Source organism: Antechinus flavipes, chromosome 1 (assembly GCF_016432865.1).
Source record: "Antechinus flavipes isolate AdamAnt ecotype Samford, QLD, Australia chromosome 1, AdamAnt_v2, whole genome shotgun sequence".
Taxonomy (NCBI): Eukaryota; Metazoa; Chordata; class Mammalia; order Dasyuromorphia; family Dasyuridae; genus Antechinus; species Antechinus flavipes.
In genome coordinates this window covers 128,422,521-128,439,078 of record NC_067398.1, presented here as the reverse complement: position 1 = coordinate 128,439,078, position 16,558 = coordinate 128,422,521, and the positions used below count along the sequence as shown (strand labels likewise).

Sequence of the window (16,558 nt, the reverse complement as noted above, 5' to 3'; positions counted from 1 at the left end):
TTGAAGAGAGACACATCCATCAGAATTGATCATCATATAATCTTCTTGTTTCTGTGTACAATGATCTCCTGGTTATTTCACTTAGCTCGTTTCATGCAGCATCAGTTCATGTCATTCTCTCCAGCCCTCTCTGAAATCATCCTGCTGATCATTTCTTATAGAACAATAATATTCCATAACATTTATATGCCATAACTTATTCAGCCATTCTCCAATTGATAAACATCCACTCAGTTTCTAGTTTCTTGCCATTACAAAAAGGGCTGCCACAAACATTTTTGTACATATGGGTCTCTTTTCCTCCTTTAAGATCTCTCAGGCATAAAAGCCCAGTAAAAACACTACTGAACTGAAGGGTATGCACAGTTTGATAACTCTTTGGGCCTAATTCTGAATTGCTCTCCAAAATGGTTGGATCCATCAGGAACATTTCCTAATTTCTTTAGTGCTAAGCACAGTCATCTTAAGTTCAAAACTCTGTTTCTAGTGTTTGCTTACATCTTTATAGTCAAAATATAATGGTTTTCTTCATTCTGCTTACTTTACTTTGCAACCAGTCAAATAAATCTTCTCGCAATTTTCTGTATTCATCATTTCTTACAATACAGTAATATTCCCTTACATTCATGTAGCACATTTTGCTTAACCATTTTTCAACTAATGGCCATCTAGTTTATTTCTAGGTCTTTGCTATTATAAAAATAATGCTGCTGTAGATTTATTGATATATTTGAAACCTTTCTCTCTTTGACCTCTTTGGGGATGTATCCTTAGTAGTAGGATCTGAGTAAAATGTTCTTCAGTTATCTTTTTAAACATAACTTCAAATTACTTTCCAGAGATGGCATAAATTATCTGCAATAAAAGAGGCAAGATAAAACTTTTATAGTGGAGGTTAAGAGGGGGAGGGAAGGAGCAGAAGAGTAATGTGTGAACCTTACTCTCACCAGAATTGGCTCATAGAGGAAATAACATACACATCCAATATGGGTATATAAATCTATCTACCCTGCAGAAAAGTAGAGGGGAAGGTTATATGGAAAATGAGGAGGGTGATAGAAAAGAGGGAATATTGAAGGAAGGAATGGTCAAGTACCAAAACACTTTGAGGATGGTCAGAATGAAAGGAGAAAAAGAGGGAGAGAATAGAAAAAGCGAAGGAAATACAGTTAGCAATAGTAATTGGGAAAAGAATTTTGAAGCAAGTTTCTCAAATGAAAGCACCATTTCTCAAATGTATAGGGAACAGAATCAAATTTACAAAATAAAGTAAAATAAGAGCTATTCCCTAATTGATAAATATATGAAATATACCAAAATAACCAAAATATATGAAATATGCTATAAAATCTTGCATATCCTTTGACCTAACAATATCACTACTAGGTATAAATCCCAAAAGATTAAATGAGAAGAACCTAGATGTATAAAAATATTTATAGCAACTCTCTCCTCAGGGCAAAGAATTAGAAATTGAATGGATACCCATCAATTGGGGAATAGCTGAATAATTCATGGTAAGTGATTATGATGAAATATTATTGGGAAAAGATGAGCAGGATGCTCTCAGAAAAATCTAAAAAGCCCTCCTGAATTGTGTACAAAGTAATATCAATGTTGTGGAATGATCAGCTATGAATAACTTTACTATTCTCAACAATACAATGATCTATGACTACTCTAAAGAAATTATGATGAAAAATGTTATTCATACCCAGAGAATGAACCAATTGTGTCTACTTGTAAATTGAAGTATTCTCTTTTTTTACTTTATATTTCTTAAGAATTTTTCTTGGAGGGAGCAAGATCTGTTTTTCTCCCACAATATTGATTTTATAGAAATGTTTTGCATAACTTCACATGTGCCTTTTTAATGGTGGGGTAGGAGTGAGGAGAAAGAGATAGAATTTGGAACTCAAAGATTTTTCTTAAAAAATGTAAAAATAATGTTTTACATGTAACTGGAGAAAATAAAATTATTAAATATTTTAAAATAAAATAAACTAGAACAGTCAAAAAATACTTTTCAGACTGTTTTTTTCCAATTCATAGCACCACCAACAGTATATTGGGTATTTATTCTTCTACAGCCCTTTCAAACTGAATATTCCCATTTTTTATTGTATGACATTTAACTAGATATGCATGTCTTGGTTTTGTGTTCACTTCATTTGCTGTCTTGCTTCTATAATTTGTGTATTTGTTTTTTAATTCAATAGACTGAGATTCCTGTGTATCCACATTGATTTCTATAAACACCTCCCTTTTTCCTTCTCAAAGAACTATTGATCTTTGTGGTTTTAGGATTAATCCTTAAAAACTACACATTCCTCTTAGATTGAGTAACTCCACATGAATGAATGAATGAATGAAAACATTTATTGAATGCTATGTTCCAAGTACTATGGTAAGCATTAGGGATATATAGATATATAGATATAGATATACCTTTCTCCAAAGGTATGGTTGTCCATGCCTTCAAGAAGCTTATGTATTAAAAGACATAACACAAGTTGGGGAATCATGGCTAGAAAAGGTAAGTTGGGTCTGACAAATCCCAAGGGATGATGGTGAATTAATTTATAAGGCAATCAAATGTTATACCTTTTCCATAAGCTATAGTAGTATTGATGTGACAACCATTTTTAGTTTATGGCATTATTCTTTCTCTTAGAGTGTTTAAATCTGCTCTTCCAAAAATCTAAAGTGAACTCCAGACAATGATAGCTTTCCTTTTCTCTATAATAACTTTTAAGATGCAGTGATTATTTTTCCTGAAGGTTCCCATCATTTCTAACACTTCAGCAACCAATCCTTTTTGATCAGAATCAGTTCTAGGATTGTAGTTCCCCTCATTGGTTATTCCTCCTTTTGACAGATGAAATTAATTACCAAAAGCAAATGAAGAAATGATTAATTGCTAAGCTTTTGACAGAAAAGAAACTCTAGGAAAGATCTGAATTACAGATTACACACTACCACTACCAGGATCACCTATTACATATTAAACTCATGGTGAATATAACTGGACCATAAAACCTTTTTTATTCTTGTGAAAAACTTAATCCTGGTCATTTCTTTCTTTTTTAATTCTCTGCCTAGCAACAAGTTATTTACTTCCTTTTTTGTTATGGGTTGTTTTTTCATCACAATCATGTCCAAATATGCTCTTCTTCCCTTTTCCACAACTATAATTCTCTTTTATAATAAAGATCAACAGTCAGGCAAATCAGACCATTACAATGACAGCTTCTCTTTGTATATGCTACATTTAGAATTTCCTTTCTCTTCCTTCAAGGAGGAAAGAGAATTAAATCACCTCTGAATCCAATCAACTCATTGATTACTAGCTATAATCAATTCTCTAGTTGTAGAGAAAGTCCAAGAGAGTCAAGGGTGCATTCTAGAGAGAGATGAAAACATTACTGACTGGTGCCTCCTTTTTAAAAGGAGGTTCTGGGATGAACCAATCAATCAAAAGAAGAGGACACAGGAATGAGAAGTACCACTGATGTGTGAAATCTAGAGGTGGTGAGTTTCCAGTCCGAAGAAGTTTCTGAGGCATTAGACTTTGGGAACATCAGGAATGCCACCTGGATAGTGAAGCTAACTGGAAAAAATTCCCATATCTAATATTATTTCCTATAATTCTCTGGGGTTTTTCTTTCTTTTACTCTTATCTCTTTTGGATGAAGGTATCCATCCTCTCTAGAACAATTCAATTTAGCATACATTTAAGCATGTACCATCTATAAAGCATTGAGCAAACCATGGGAATATAAAGATTATCAAATTGACCATGCTAACATCCTCCTCCTGGGGTGGAAGTGGGGATCAATAAATGGGGAACAGGAATTCAACATACACAAATAAGTAATAAGTGTGCTGGTAAAATTTAACAATTGGATCTCTCCTTTTAAAAATGTATCCATGACATACTTTTAATTATAATCTGCATTATTAATATCTCTCTATTTTAAATCTAAGCAACCAACAAAGCAATAAATCAAGCCTTGATTTGTACTTTTGGTGATTGCTAAAGTATAAAAGCTCATACTAAAAACTTAAGTTTTTAGTGACTGGAACTTGGCTTCAGCATACCCTTGATAGAATATAAGGTAAGGTATAATGGGGAAGGGGGAGAGAGAGAAAGAGCGAGAAGAAGAAAAGTAGAGATCCAGACAAGGTGTTTTAGGAAATGTTTAGGAAAAACCACTTATAGCTAGTAAAGAGAAGGAGTGAATAAAGTAATGTTTCACAAAGGTGACTTATGAGTTGAGGGTTAAAAAAAATGGGCAAGATAGTGAGGTTATTGAGAAGATATATTCCAAATCTGGATGATAGCCTACATGAACATATAATGATGGTAAATGTCAAGTCAAGTTTAGGGAAAAGCTAATAAATAGTATAGTTTGCCTAATTCTTAGTAGAATGTGTGAAAGGGAATGGCATGAAATAAAATTAGAAATGTAGATTTAAGTCTTTTGTAGAATATCTTAAATATTATGTTAAGGAATTTGAATTTTCTGCTATAAGCAGAAAAGAACCACAGAAGATTTTTGGGTAAGGGGATGACATGGTTAGTTCTATAAATTAGGAAGACTATGTTAGCAGTTTTGTAAAGTTTGGATTGAAGTAGGCAGATAATAATAATAATAATAATAATAATAATAATAATAATAATAATAATATTTATATAGCAATAACTATATGCCAGGCATCATGTTAAGCATTTCACAGTTATTTCATTTGGTCCTCACAACCCTGGAATTTAAGTGCTTTTATTATCCTCATTTTACAAATGAGAGAACTAAAGCAAAAAGAGATTAACTGGGAACAGCTAGGTGATGCAGTGGATAGAGCACCAGCCCTTAAGTCAGAAGGACCTGAGTTCAAATTTGACCTCAGACACTTAATACTTCCTAGCTGTGTGTTCTGGAGAATCACTTAATCCTAATTGCCTCAGGAAAAAAAAGAGAGAAACAGAGAAACAGAGAGACAGAGACAGAGAGAGATTAAGTGACTTTCACATAGTCATGCATTTAGTAAGTGACTAAGATCACATACAAACTTGGATCTTCTTGAGGAAAGCCCAGGATTCTATACTGTGCCATCTAGTGCAAAAATAGGAAAATTAATTAAAAGAATACTATAATAATCTAGGTGAAAGGTTATGTTACTGTGAGTGGTGTGAAGGGGTTAGATGCTAGAAGGTTTTTATTGATTTACTTAACTGATGTGAGAATTATCAAAAAGTTACTCAAAGGATAATCCTGCTATCAATGGAAATAGAAAGGGCAGGTTTGTGAGACATGGGAGGGGCAGTTTTGGATATACTGAGTATGAAATACAATACCAAGATACATGTGACACAGATGTGGCACTAAACGGAGGACCGATGTTAGAATTGGAAATAGAATGTATCCCAAAAATCTTAGTGCCTTTTAAAAATCTAATAATTTTAAAATGACACTGAGATTTTTGGGACATCCTGTATAGGTGTAAATGCTACCTATGTTACAAATTGAACCCAAATGAGTTGATAAAATCACCAACTAGCAGAGGGTGGGTGAGAAGAGTTTTCTCTTTTCTATTTCCTTGATCCTTAACCAGGTCCTCATCACCCATACCTAAATTACTTGTCTCCCTATTTTTATTATATTTCCCCATATTAATCCAAACTCTACCTACAGATTAATCTTCCTATGATAATAGCACACATTTATGTAACAGTTTGAGATTTGCAAGGTTTTCTACATAATTCATTTGATCCTAACAACATTGTAAGGTAAGTGCTCTGGATCCTATTTTATAGATGGAGAATATGAAGTGCAAAGAGATTAAGGTACTTACAACAGGTCACACAATCAAGTGTAACAACTCAAATCCAGTTTTCCTGATTCTAAATTTAGTGCTCTTTTTCATGTAATCTGTCCATTACCTGCTGCCTCAACTCTATAGAGATCTGAAGAATTCTAGGTTCTTCACTACTTCCCAAAGAAATAATCTACTTCAATTATGCTAGCATTTTTTTCATTCTCCCTTCCCTCCAGATCTTCAGATATTGATCTCTTTCAACCTAGAACAGAGCAAAAATTCTATAGTTTTCCTTTGAGATACTAAAGAAAAGCCTAATACAATATCAGGCTAAGGGATCACCAGTATCTAGCAAAAGAAAACTGAGTCCTCTCACACACTATTCTTTTGCATTTAAAGGCTATAATAGGTCCTGAGGAAGGCCACCAGGAGAGTGAAAGGACTTAAAACTATGCCATAAGATCAACTGCCAAAACTGGGGACGATTAACCTAAAAAATATTTAGAGGACGCATAATTCCCATCTTCAAAAATGTGAAGAACTAGCATGTGAGTGAAAGATTAGATGCTGGTTTCAGACATTGTAGACATTGTAGGATCAAAGATATTAATTAACTCACTAGAGGAATGAACTCATTCCAGAATAGAATGTGTTGTCTCTGAAAAAAAAAAAGTCCTTTGTCCCCAGAAGTATTTAAATAAAGGAAGACCACCTATCAGGGTATTACAGATATTTCCTGCTTTTAAGCAAAAAATTGAACAGAATGACACCTGAAGTCCCTTTTAATTCTAAAATTCTAATTCTTTATTTAAATGTTGCTTAATAACTCAATCAATCAGTGAGCATTTTATTATGCTTTAAAATATTGGCTTCCTTACCCCTGTATTACGAAAGTAATTTTCTTTCCCATTGAAAAGTTTTCATTTCCAGCATCAGAGAAAATAAAATGCACTTTTGTGATCCATTTATGATCCTCTAGATATAGGGGGTAAAGGAGTTCAACTCTGAAAGTTCAGTTCTTTTGCCCCATATAAAACTTTTCTTCATAAATGGTCATTCTGGATGTTTCTTAAAAGATAACAGATTGAACACTGAGATTTTGAATGTTTCTTAAATGCAAATGTGAGTTTCTGCCTCTTTATTAAAGGAAGGCTATAAAAAGCTTTCCTTGGAGGGATTTTTCCTTTGCTAATTAACCTAATACTTCTTTCCTTTGGAAAACCTCAAGAGCAGCTAGGTTATACAAATTGCTACCATTCTAGACTAATCACACTTGTTGGAAGTTTCCCCAATACTGGCAAGGCCTACAAATTAAATATTTGAAGCACTCTTCCTAGATTTACAACAGAGCTGCCCTATTTATCTTCTCAAAATTAATATGCTTTAATGCATCGACTTTGTTGCCTGAAGAGTTGGAAAAGTTGTTTATTGATAACATACTATAAGAGTTTTGATAAATTAACTATAAAGAGGACATTCATGGGGTTGGACAGATTGAGTTTTAGCTTAAAACTTCCTATTAGATGATTTGTATAAGTGATTCCATATGTAAAATTATCCACATATAAAATCAAAGTCTCTGCTTTGATTTGTATTACATTCTTGAAGGCTCTAAGTCAATTAACCACCATGTCCTAATCCAATTTTCCTATCTGTTGTACAAAGAGAAGAAATTGCTAATGTTAGCAAAGGAGTTTCATATTGTAGCAGAGAGACTATAGAGATTCATGAAGGAAAAAAATAGTCAAATCCACAAAACATTTTAGGCATCATTTATTAAAACATTTGGAGGGCTATTTAGCAAGGTGATTGATTTCAAAACAAATAATCCACTCCAGAAGAAAAGAAAACCACAAAGGCCCCGTGGATACTAGAAGCTAAAGACTACATGAATATTAGAATATGAAAGCAAAGAGAAGCTATGCATCATGTGTGCCTCAGAAGCAAAAATATATAGTGAACAATAGAGGTACTCAAATGCTTTACTACTACAAAATTTAACAATATAGAGGGTAAAAAAGAATATTCACTAATGTGGATATTCTTATGTGGAAACAAAATGAGTTTGGCATTTAAAATTTACTATAATTTGTAATGTTAAGTTAAAAAGACTAATAAGAGAATAAACTAGAAAATAAATCTATCAAATAGAACCACTTTGAGTTTAATTTTCATTTCATTTAACAGGACCGTATGACAAAGGCTTATTATCAAGTAGCAAAAGTGTGAGATCATTGGAAATTTCTGGTGGAAGAGGAGATTTGTTTTAAAAAAAAAAAAGGACTACTATAAATGGCAACAAAAATAATAATTTAAGGTATAATTTGGCTGCTTTCAGTGTAATCTTATTTTAAGCAGCTATCTCCAAAGAATAAATGTCTCTACTCTCCCATTTATACCTCCCTACCACACTGAAATAGTATCAGGAAAGAAATACTGTTTAATCTTTCAAATAAATCTTTCATGATAAAATGTAGTACTGAAGTTAAAAGCAAATTGTGATCCACTAGCCTATTGCATTTGTTACTTAAAATATAAAGGAAATGATACCTTCCTATTCATAGAAAACACTAAGCTTAATGAAGCACATAGAAACATAAGCTGTTTACCTAATAAATAAATCTTTCAAAATGACATGATGAAAAGATTTTTTTTGGTTTCATCGTGATTTTATATACCATATCTGTTATTGACAAAAGAAGATAGCTGAATTCTGTAGAGGAAAATAAATCCCAAAATTTATATAAATGTTTTTTAGTCTTTGTGTACACTTTTTCCACAAAGTCAAAAATATATGAAGCTTTTAGCATAGCATACAAGATCAACCAACAATCTACATTTCTGCTTCATAAAGGGAGGGTCAGTTTCTTTTAACTTGTATTTGAATAAATACAGAGGTAGTGAAAAAAGTGTTCTTTTTTTTCAAATGTCATCACACAAAAACTCGACACAATGATTTGAAAAATTAGTTTTATAAACAGTTAAGATGGATTCATTTCATTTACTTCATAGTAGCATGTCTTCCCCAGATGTTAATGCTTTCTAACACAAGTAAAACTATCTGTATTTAGCCTTTGTCACCAGAAACAGTTGCTACATCATTATGCAAACATGATAAATTCATTTTATTAGTCAAATATTTGAATTCCATTCAAGTGCACTTAATAAAAATAAAACAGCCCTACACAATATAAATTGAGTACTCAACTAAACTTACCATATGAACTCAAAGAGTTATTATAATATCATAAAGGGAGTTAAATTTTAAAAGCGAAACAGATTTTAAATTGGTATATTTCATCATGGCTCAACACATAGCTTCCAGTGAAACACATGAATGCCAATAACTTTAATGTTTTCCAGAATTTCAGAGTTTAGTTGAGCTATTAAGAGTACATTATACAAAAATAATCCCAAAACTCAGGTTTTGAAACAACAGACTGAAAAAATGAAAAGTTGGATATAGCTTAAGGGGACAACTCAAGAGTAGATAAAGCTTTGATTAACAAAAAATTTGGAAAAATAAAGGTAAATACAATGTTTACATCAAGACCTATTCTTAGTCTAATGCTAAATGTTGCTAAAATATCATATTTTTCCTTTTTGAAAAATTGTTGGCTACGAATAGTGAAGGGAGGAAAAATTGCTCAACTGAATTTCACCTAAAATGATATTGTCTTTTTGTAAAATGCTTCTGACTCATCATATCAAAGACATGCACAGAAAGATATAATATCTTCAATACTCCTTTTAAAAACTGTGACAGTTCATTACATTAGAATGGAATCTGTCCTCTTCATATTTTTCAGAGTCTTGTCTTTCTCAAAGACATAATATACAGATTTTCTTCTTTTCTTTTAGTTGAAGACAATAGCTACAGATTATCTACTTCTGGTAGGATTCCCTAATTTTTGCCTGTAAAGCATCACAGGTCTTCTTGGCATCCCCCAAAAGCATTGAAGTATTGGGTTTGTAGAATATTGGATTGTCCACTGCAGCATAGCCAACTCCCAGAGATCTCTTCATAACAATTACCTGAAACACAAGTTTTTTATTATTTTAATAACATGAATCATTCATTTCTTTAACGTCAGGACATCAAAATAAATGAGGACTAAAGAGTACATGAGTTTCTATTTAAAAATTTTGAATATATTTAAGAGGAAAATTAGTGTAGGATTTCTAATTCAACCTTTTAGTTACTATATATCAAAATGTCAAAATTTTCCAGTACAAAAGACTTCTAAGGGTAGACTCAATCTCTCAAAAAGAAAAAAAAAAAGAGACCATTACTCCAGCACTATATTTCAACAAAATAAAAAGAACAAGGAAGATGAACTCTAATTTCATATGCTATGGGGATTACACAATAACCACATACATATGACATAATGCAAGTCTAGTGGGCCAATCTGGATAAAAATGGTTACTATTGTCACTTTTTAGAAAAAATAAACAAACTTTCTGTAGCTTTTGGACATATAATTCCTTAGAAAGTAGATACTGAAAAATCTTTTCACATATAACACACACAGTACTGTTGAAAGTTATACTGCTCTCCTCCATCCCCAGGAGACACGCAATTATAAATTGATAATGCAATAAACTTTGAACACAGATATGCAAGGATTCACATCATCTATATTTACTTAACACAAACAGTAACCTAGTTCCTAAATACACCACATCTATGAAAGGGATAGGGGATGGCTAGGATTCAGATCTGTGATTTTACTAAAACAGAATTCCTGGATATGGAAACATCCTCTATTGATGCAGGTCAGCACTTTCTTTGCAATTTAGAATTCTTAAGAGTCCCTAGGAGATTGAAAGTTAAAGTAACTAGCCAAAGGTCACCAAGCTTTTTTGTATCAGAAGTGACGCTTGAACCCAATGTCTTCTTGTCTCTGAGACTAACTCTATCGCCATGAGCTCAAAGTGAAGGTGAATATTATTCCAAATCAAAAGTACACTGTTTCCATTTGTTTTATTTTAATTTGGGCTACAAGAACATAAATTAAAACTTTTTTTCTCCCATTTACAAAAATTATGTCTATTGCCATCAGAATCACATTTGGAGTGGGAAAAAGAGAAACACCTGTTTACTAAGTGTCTTGAATTTCCTACAAGCTGTCTTCATTGAGCTGCTCAGAAATAATGTGTCTAAGTAAAATTAAATTCATTAAAAAGTAGCTCATTTTTAGAATTTTTACCTTTCTGTAAGACAATGTATATCAATGACATTCAAACTCTCTTGTAAATAACAGATGAAAATACATTCTATCCTTCATATATGAAGGTGATATTACTGATTTGCTATCACAAAATAATTCAGTTGTTTTTAGTTACTTACACTAAGCTCAATCTGGATTTCATTCAGTTACAGTCAAATGGTATAAATTATTTTTCCTGCTGAGGTACTGAATTTACACAGTTCAATTTGCATTCTCGTTCAGTTATATTCACAGCCAGAGACATATACCTGAGTTAAATTTATAACCATGAAACAGAATGAAATCCATAAGGAAATTAAAAACCCAAACCCCAATTTCATAATAACACTATGCTCTAACTCAATAATATCAAATTCAAATAGAAACTGGGGCCACTAAAATGTACATAAGGATCCCTCCCTAAGGGAATTTATATTGACTTAGAACTATCTATGTTTTATTGCATTTTTATTTATTTTGATAAATATTCCTCCTTATCTGGTTCAGACAACACTTGTGGCAGTATTGTGAGTTATATGCAGCCTACCACAAGCAATGTTTAACACCTTTGCTGTAACTAACTAAGATAGCAGATCTAGGCACCTACTATTTTGTAGAATGAAACAGAAGGCAATTTGGTGCTTAAAATGTAAGTTAAAACTTTCTTTAAAATAGGTATCTGATATACTGCAACATATCTAACATATATAGGACTGCTTGCCATCTAGGGGAGGGGGTGGAGGGAGGGAGGAGAAAAATAGGAACAGAAATGAGTGCAAGGGATAATGTTGTAAAAAAAATTACCCTGGCATGGATTCTGTCAATATAAAGTTATTATTAAATAAAATAAAATAAAATATTTTTAAAAATAGGTATCTGAAACTTTACCTGTTTTGATTTCCAGACTTCTAAAACTGGCATCCCAGCAATAATAGAGTTGGGATCTTCTTGAGCTGCTGAATTAACAGTGTCATTTGCACCAATTACAAGGACTAAATCAGTATCTACATGATAAAAGAAAAGAAAGAAAATGAAGATTTAAAAAATTTAAGTACATCTTTTTAACTCTTCCTTTAACAATCTACAGTATCTGTCTTTTCAATGACAAGCTTCATCTACACAATATCAAAAAATATTTCAGTTGCATTATTTTTGATGAGGTTATCATCTCATTTTTAAATTTACAACAAACAAATTAGGGTTACTGAAATAATTACTAATCATGCATTATAATTATATCCACAATTAAGTCCATTTTCTGACCATTTTCTTTACTTTCAATGTCATTTTTGGTTAAAGTAAAACTTTGTGGATATGGACATTCAAATAAATTAATTCCTACAGTAGCTAGATGAAAATATCTTTAAGTGCTAAAATATAAAAACAATTCTAGAGTGTCACTAAAATACATTCTGCCTCCTCCTCCTTCTATATTCAAGATGCTTTATTTACTAAGTTCTCAGAAGAGCAAACTAGTTTAATCTCAGCAATGCTACACATAACACAAAAATAGTAAACCATCCAGAAATTAATCAATAGCAGTAATAGATTAGCACTAAGACTCATAAAATTATATTCTACTTATAAACTCATCCTGCAAAATACAAATTGGTATAAAGGGTAGACAAGGAAATTTCAGATTGACAAGTGTTAAGTAGACTTGCTAATCTTTTGTTGTCTTCCCCCCAAAACACCAACGTACAAAAAATTAGTTGAATTTTATACAATATTGTCTTTTTCTGAGTAACAAATATTTCATCATTCTCGTGGTCTTGCTTTTGTCTCACTTCAGTATAATTTCATTAAAACACAGTTTTTAAAGCTACTTCTCCACCTCTTCTTACCTGGGAAATCATGATTGATCTCATCCATTTCTAACACAATATCATATGGGACCCCAGCTTCAGCTAGAAGTACATTCAGCTGACCAGGCATTCGGCCTGCAACTGGATGGATTCCAAACCTAGTCATGAAACAAATGAACAGCTGGCCTTACTCTATGGGCCAAAATTTGCAAAGGGACCCCAACATCACCTCCAAATCTGCACACATTGTTCTTGGCTTCTATATTTCTGCATGTTTACTATCTGATTTGTACAGGCAGAAATACAATTAGTCCAGATATATGGGCAGTTCACAAACATTCAAGTTTGGACATTCAATATCTAAGTATATACAAACTATAACTTCCCTCAGAAAAATACACGTGTGGCTTTGAGAGCTTCCTTTGAAGCATATGTTATAAGCACAATGAATCTTCGATAATAAAAATAAATAATAATGCTGCCATACACGAGTAAAGCACTTTAAAAAACTTTCCAAAGCCTTTTCACTGACATTATTTGATTTAATACTAACAACCAGTCATGTCCAAAGTCTTTTTTTCTATTTTTTTAATGCTAATGAAAGGCAGTAGTAGCACAGAAAATTCTTACCAGTGAACAGCACAAAAACTTTATTGGTTTGTGGCTTGCACAAATAAATTTTTGCAGTAGGTTTTTCTTCCTAATTGTTTGACTTTGACTAATATAAAGATGAGTTTACTTCCCTGAGCAAAAATCAGCTGATAGTAACACAAGACCAACTAAAAGCTTTGAGGACAAGAAAGTTTCCATGAAGCAATTAACCTACAAATAAGGAAATGTTGATTTGACATTGAATTCTGAAGCTTCGTGTATAAAAGGGAGGGAGAAATGTTGGAACAACATGGGTGAACTACAAGAACCTACCATTCTATCCTGAAATGCCACAGAGGGACAAAAAGATCCAGAGCTCTGAATTTAAAAAATTCAGGGGATCTGAATTTTAAGAAGTGGAAGTTAGCAGAAGAACCTAGGAGATCCAGGTTGAGACCAATTAGAAATAATCATCACATGCAAAAGTACAGAATCTGATAGAGCCTGGCCCCGGCAAAAAGCCACAATATAGGAACTAAAGCTGAAGAAATGAATGGACCAAAAAAAAGACACCAACCAAAAATAATTGCAAATTTTAAGATTCCTCACAAAGAAAGAGACAATAACGCTATAACAAGACTAAGCAGAGATTCAAAGGGACATAGATTATCTATAAGGACTATATAAATACCCAGAAGAAATGAAGCAAGAAAGAAAAAGAAAAAAATCTGAAAGAAGAAAACATAGCCTGGAAGAAGAAATTGTAAATCTAACCCAAATAGCAGACTCCCTGAGCCCTAGAATAGACCAAACAGAAATTAAAATCTAGAAACATGATATTGATCAAAACCATCTCTATTAAGGGCTGGAAACCTTTCAGAAAAGGCATACTATGTCTAATCCTCCTTCTAAATAAACCTAGCAGCATAAACATGATTCCGTATTAGTTAAGAGTAAAGTTACAACCCTGTATCCTGGTTTTAGTATCTTCCACAATCTGAAGCCATCATCCCATTCTAGTCATGTTTCATATCATTTTCCCTGCATATTAGTTATTTACTATCTCCTAAACATAGGTTAACAGGATAATAGTAATGGAAATATATATATAGATAGCCTCTGAGGGTCTTTCTATCTAATTCAATCCCCTTTTTTCTGAGACAGAAAAACAGGCTCATGGAAACAAAGTGTTTTTTTTGTTTGTTTGTTTTTTTGCTTAAGGTGCACAGGATGTAAACATCAAAGTTCACATCTGAACTCCTATCCTCTGATTCAGCCATAATTCAATTCACAAACACTTATTATGTATCTATTATACACCTACAAGTCAATACATTAGCTGTTCCATCTAGGACCTCACCTAAAACTTAGAACCCCTCTACTATATTTCTCCAATATTATTCTGTAATAGAGTTCTATCAACCTATCCTATCTTTTTCCTAGGAGCTACAAATTAACAGACTCTATATTATCTAAACAGTCTATCTCTACCAAGCAAATGAATTCAAAGAATGCTTAGCTTAATTGGTAGACAATTCTTGAAATCTCATCAACCTTCAAGTTGTCCTCCCAGCGGAAAAAAATCTCACTGCTTTCCACAATAGCTCTTATTACATTATTTAACAAATAATGCTTGGAAAGTTTTGTCTTGGATTATTCCAAAATTGACCTCCGAGTATCCATCTTAGCTTTTCTACGTGGAGTTTTTAATATTGCTTTTTATTTATGTGCTTTTTAATGCTACAAAATTGTACATTAATAATGAGCTTTGAATGAAGTTTGCAAAGCTCTTTACATAGATCATCTCTGTTGTTCTTCACAACAAACTTATGAGACAAGTACTACAGGTAATATTACCTGTCAGAATTACATTCTGACAAATGAGGAAACTAAGGCTAAGAAAAGTAATCTAGTAGGAGTCCATTATTTCCAGTCCTCAGTCCTAGCTCAACAGGTCGTGACATAGAGGAGGCTGGGCCAACCCAAGGCAGTAGGCAAGCTTTCAGGCACCTATCTTTCAGCAAAAGAAGCACGTGACAGTGTCTTCAGTGCCCTAGGAGCAGAGCTCAACTTTTTAAAAAATAGAGGGAAAAAAAGCCCCGACCATAAAAAATTATTATGGTGACAGGGAAGATTAACATAAATTCAGAAGAGAACAGCAATAACAAAATGTCTGCATGTGAAGCCTCAAAGGGGAATATGAATTGGTCTCAAGGTCAAAAAGTTCTCTTGAAAAGCTCAAAAAGGATTTTAAAAATCAAGTAAGAGATGTAGAAGAAAAAACAAGGAAAGAAATGAGTCATGCAGGCAAATTATGAAAAGAAAATCAACAACAACGAAAAAGAAGTACAAAAATTGACTGAAGAAAACGACTCCTTAAAAAATAGAATTGGCAAAATGGGGAGGGGAGGAGGGAATCCATTGAAGAAAATAACTCTTTTAAAAGTAAAATTAGGCCAAACTAAAAAAGAGGTTAAAAAAAAAGCTCACTGAAGAAAATAATTCATTAGAAATTGCAATTAGGCAAGTGGAAGGTAATGACTCTATAAGACATTAAGAATCGATACAAATCACAGCAATGAAAAAAACAAGAGAAAATATAAAATACCTCATTGGACTTGGAAAATAGATCTAGGAGAGAAAATTTAAGAATTATTTGGTTTCCTAAAAGTCACAACCTAAAAAAAGAACCTAGACAATATCTTTCAAGAAATTATCAATACTGCAGGCAGCCAGAAAGAAACAAATCAAACACCAAGGAGCTACAGTTAGGGTTATCCAGGACTTATTTAGCAGCTTCTATATTAAAGGATCAGAGTGTTTGGAATATGATATTCCAGAAAGCAAAAGAGCTTGAATTAATAACCAAGAATCAATGACCCAGCAAAACTGAGCATAATCTTTCAGGGGAAAAGATGGACATTCTATGAAACAGGGGACTTGCAAACTTTCCTGATGAAAAGACCAGACGTAAACAAAAGTTTGATCTTTAAATACAAGACTCATGAGAAGCATAAAAAGGTAAAAAGGAAAGGGGGGAGGGGAACTTGTTATTCAATACAATTAAACTGTTTATAGCCATACGAGGAAGATTGTAACTCTTGACAACTATGTCTATTATGGAAGTTGGAA

At 32.7% G+C, this 16,558-nt stretch overlaps 1 protein-coding gene across 1 annotated transcript in view; it reads right to left on the bottom strand.

The window, feature by feature from the left end:
* Positions 1-7,577: 7,577 nt before the first annotated feature.
* Positions 7,578-16,558, bottom strand: part of NNT (nicotinamide nucleotide transhydrogenase) — a 112,584-nt gene continuing 103,603 nt past the window's right edge. The window contains exons 20-22 of the mRNA XM_051990558.1: positions 12,875-12,993; positions 11,919-12,034; positions 7,578-9,852 (exon numbers count right to left, since the gene is read on the bottom strand). Coding sequence (XP_051846518.1) covers positions 9,703-9,852; positions 11,919-12,034; positions 12,875-12,993 — 385 coding nt within the window. The 3' untranslated portion in view covers positions 7,578-9,702. The remainder of the gene's footprint in view (positions 9,853-11,918; positions 12,035-12,874; positions 12,994-16,558) is intronic.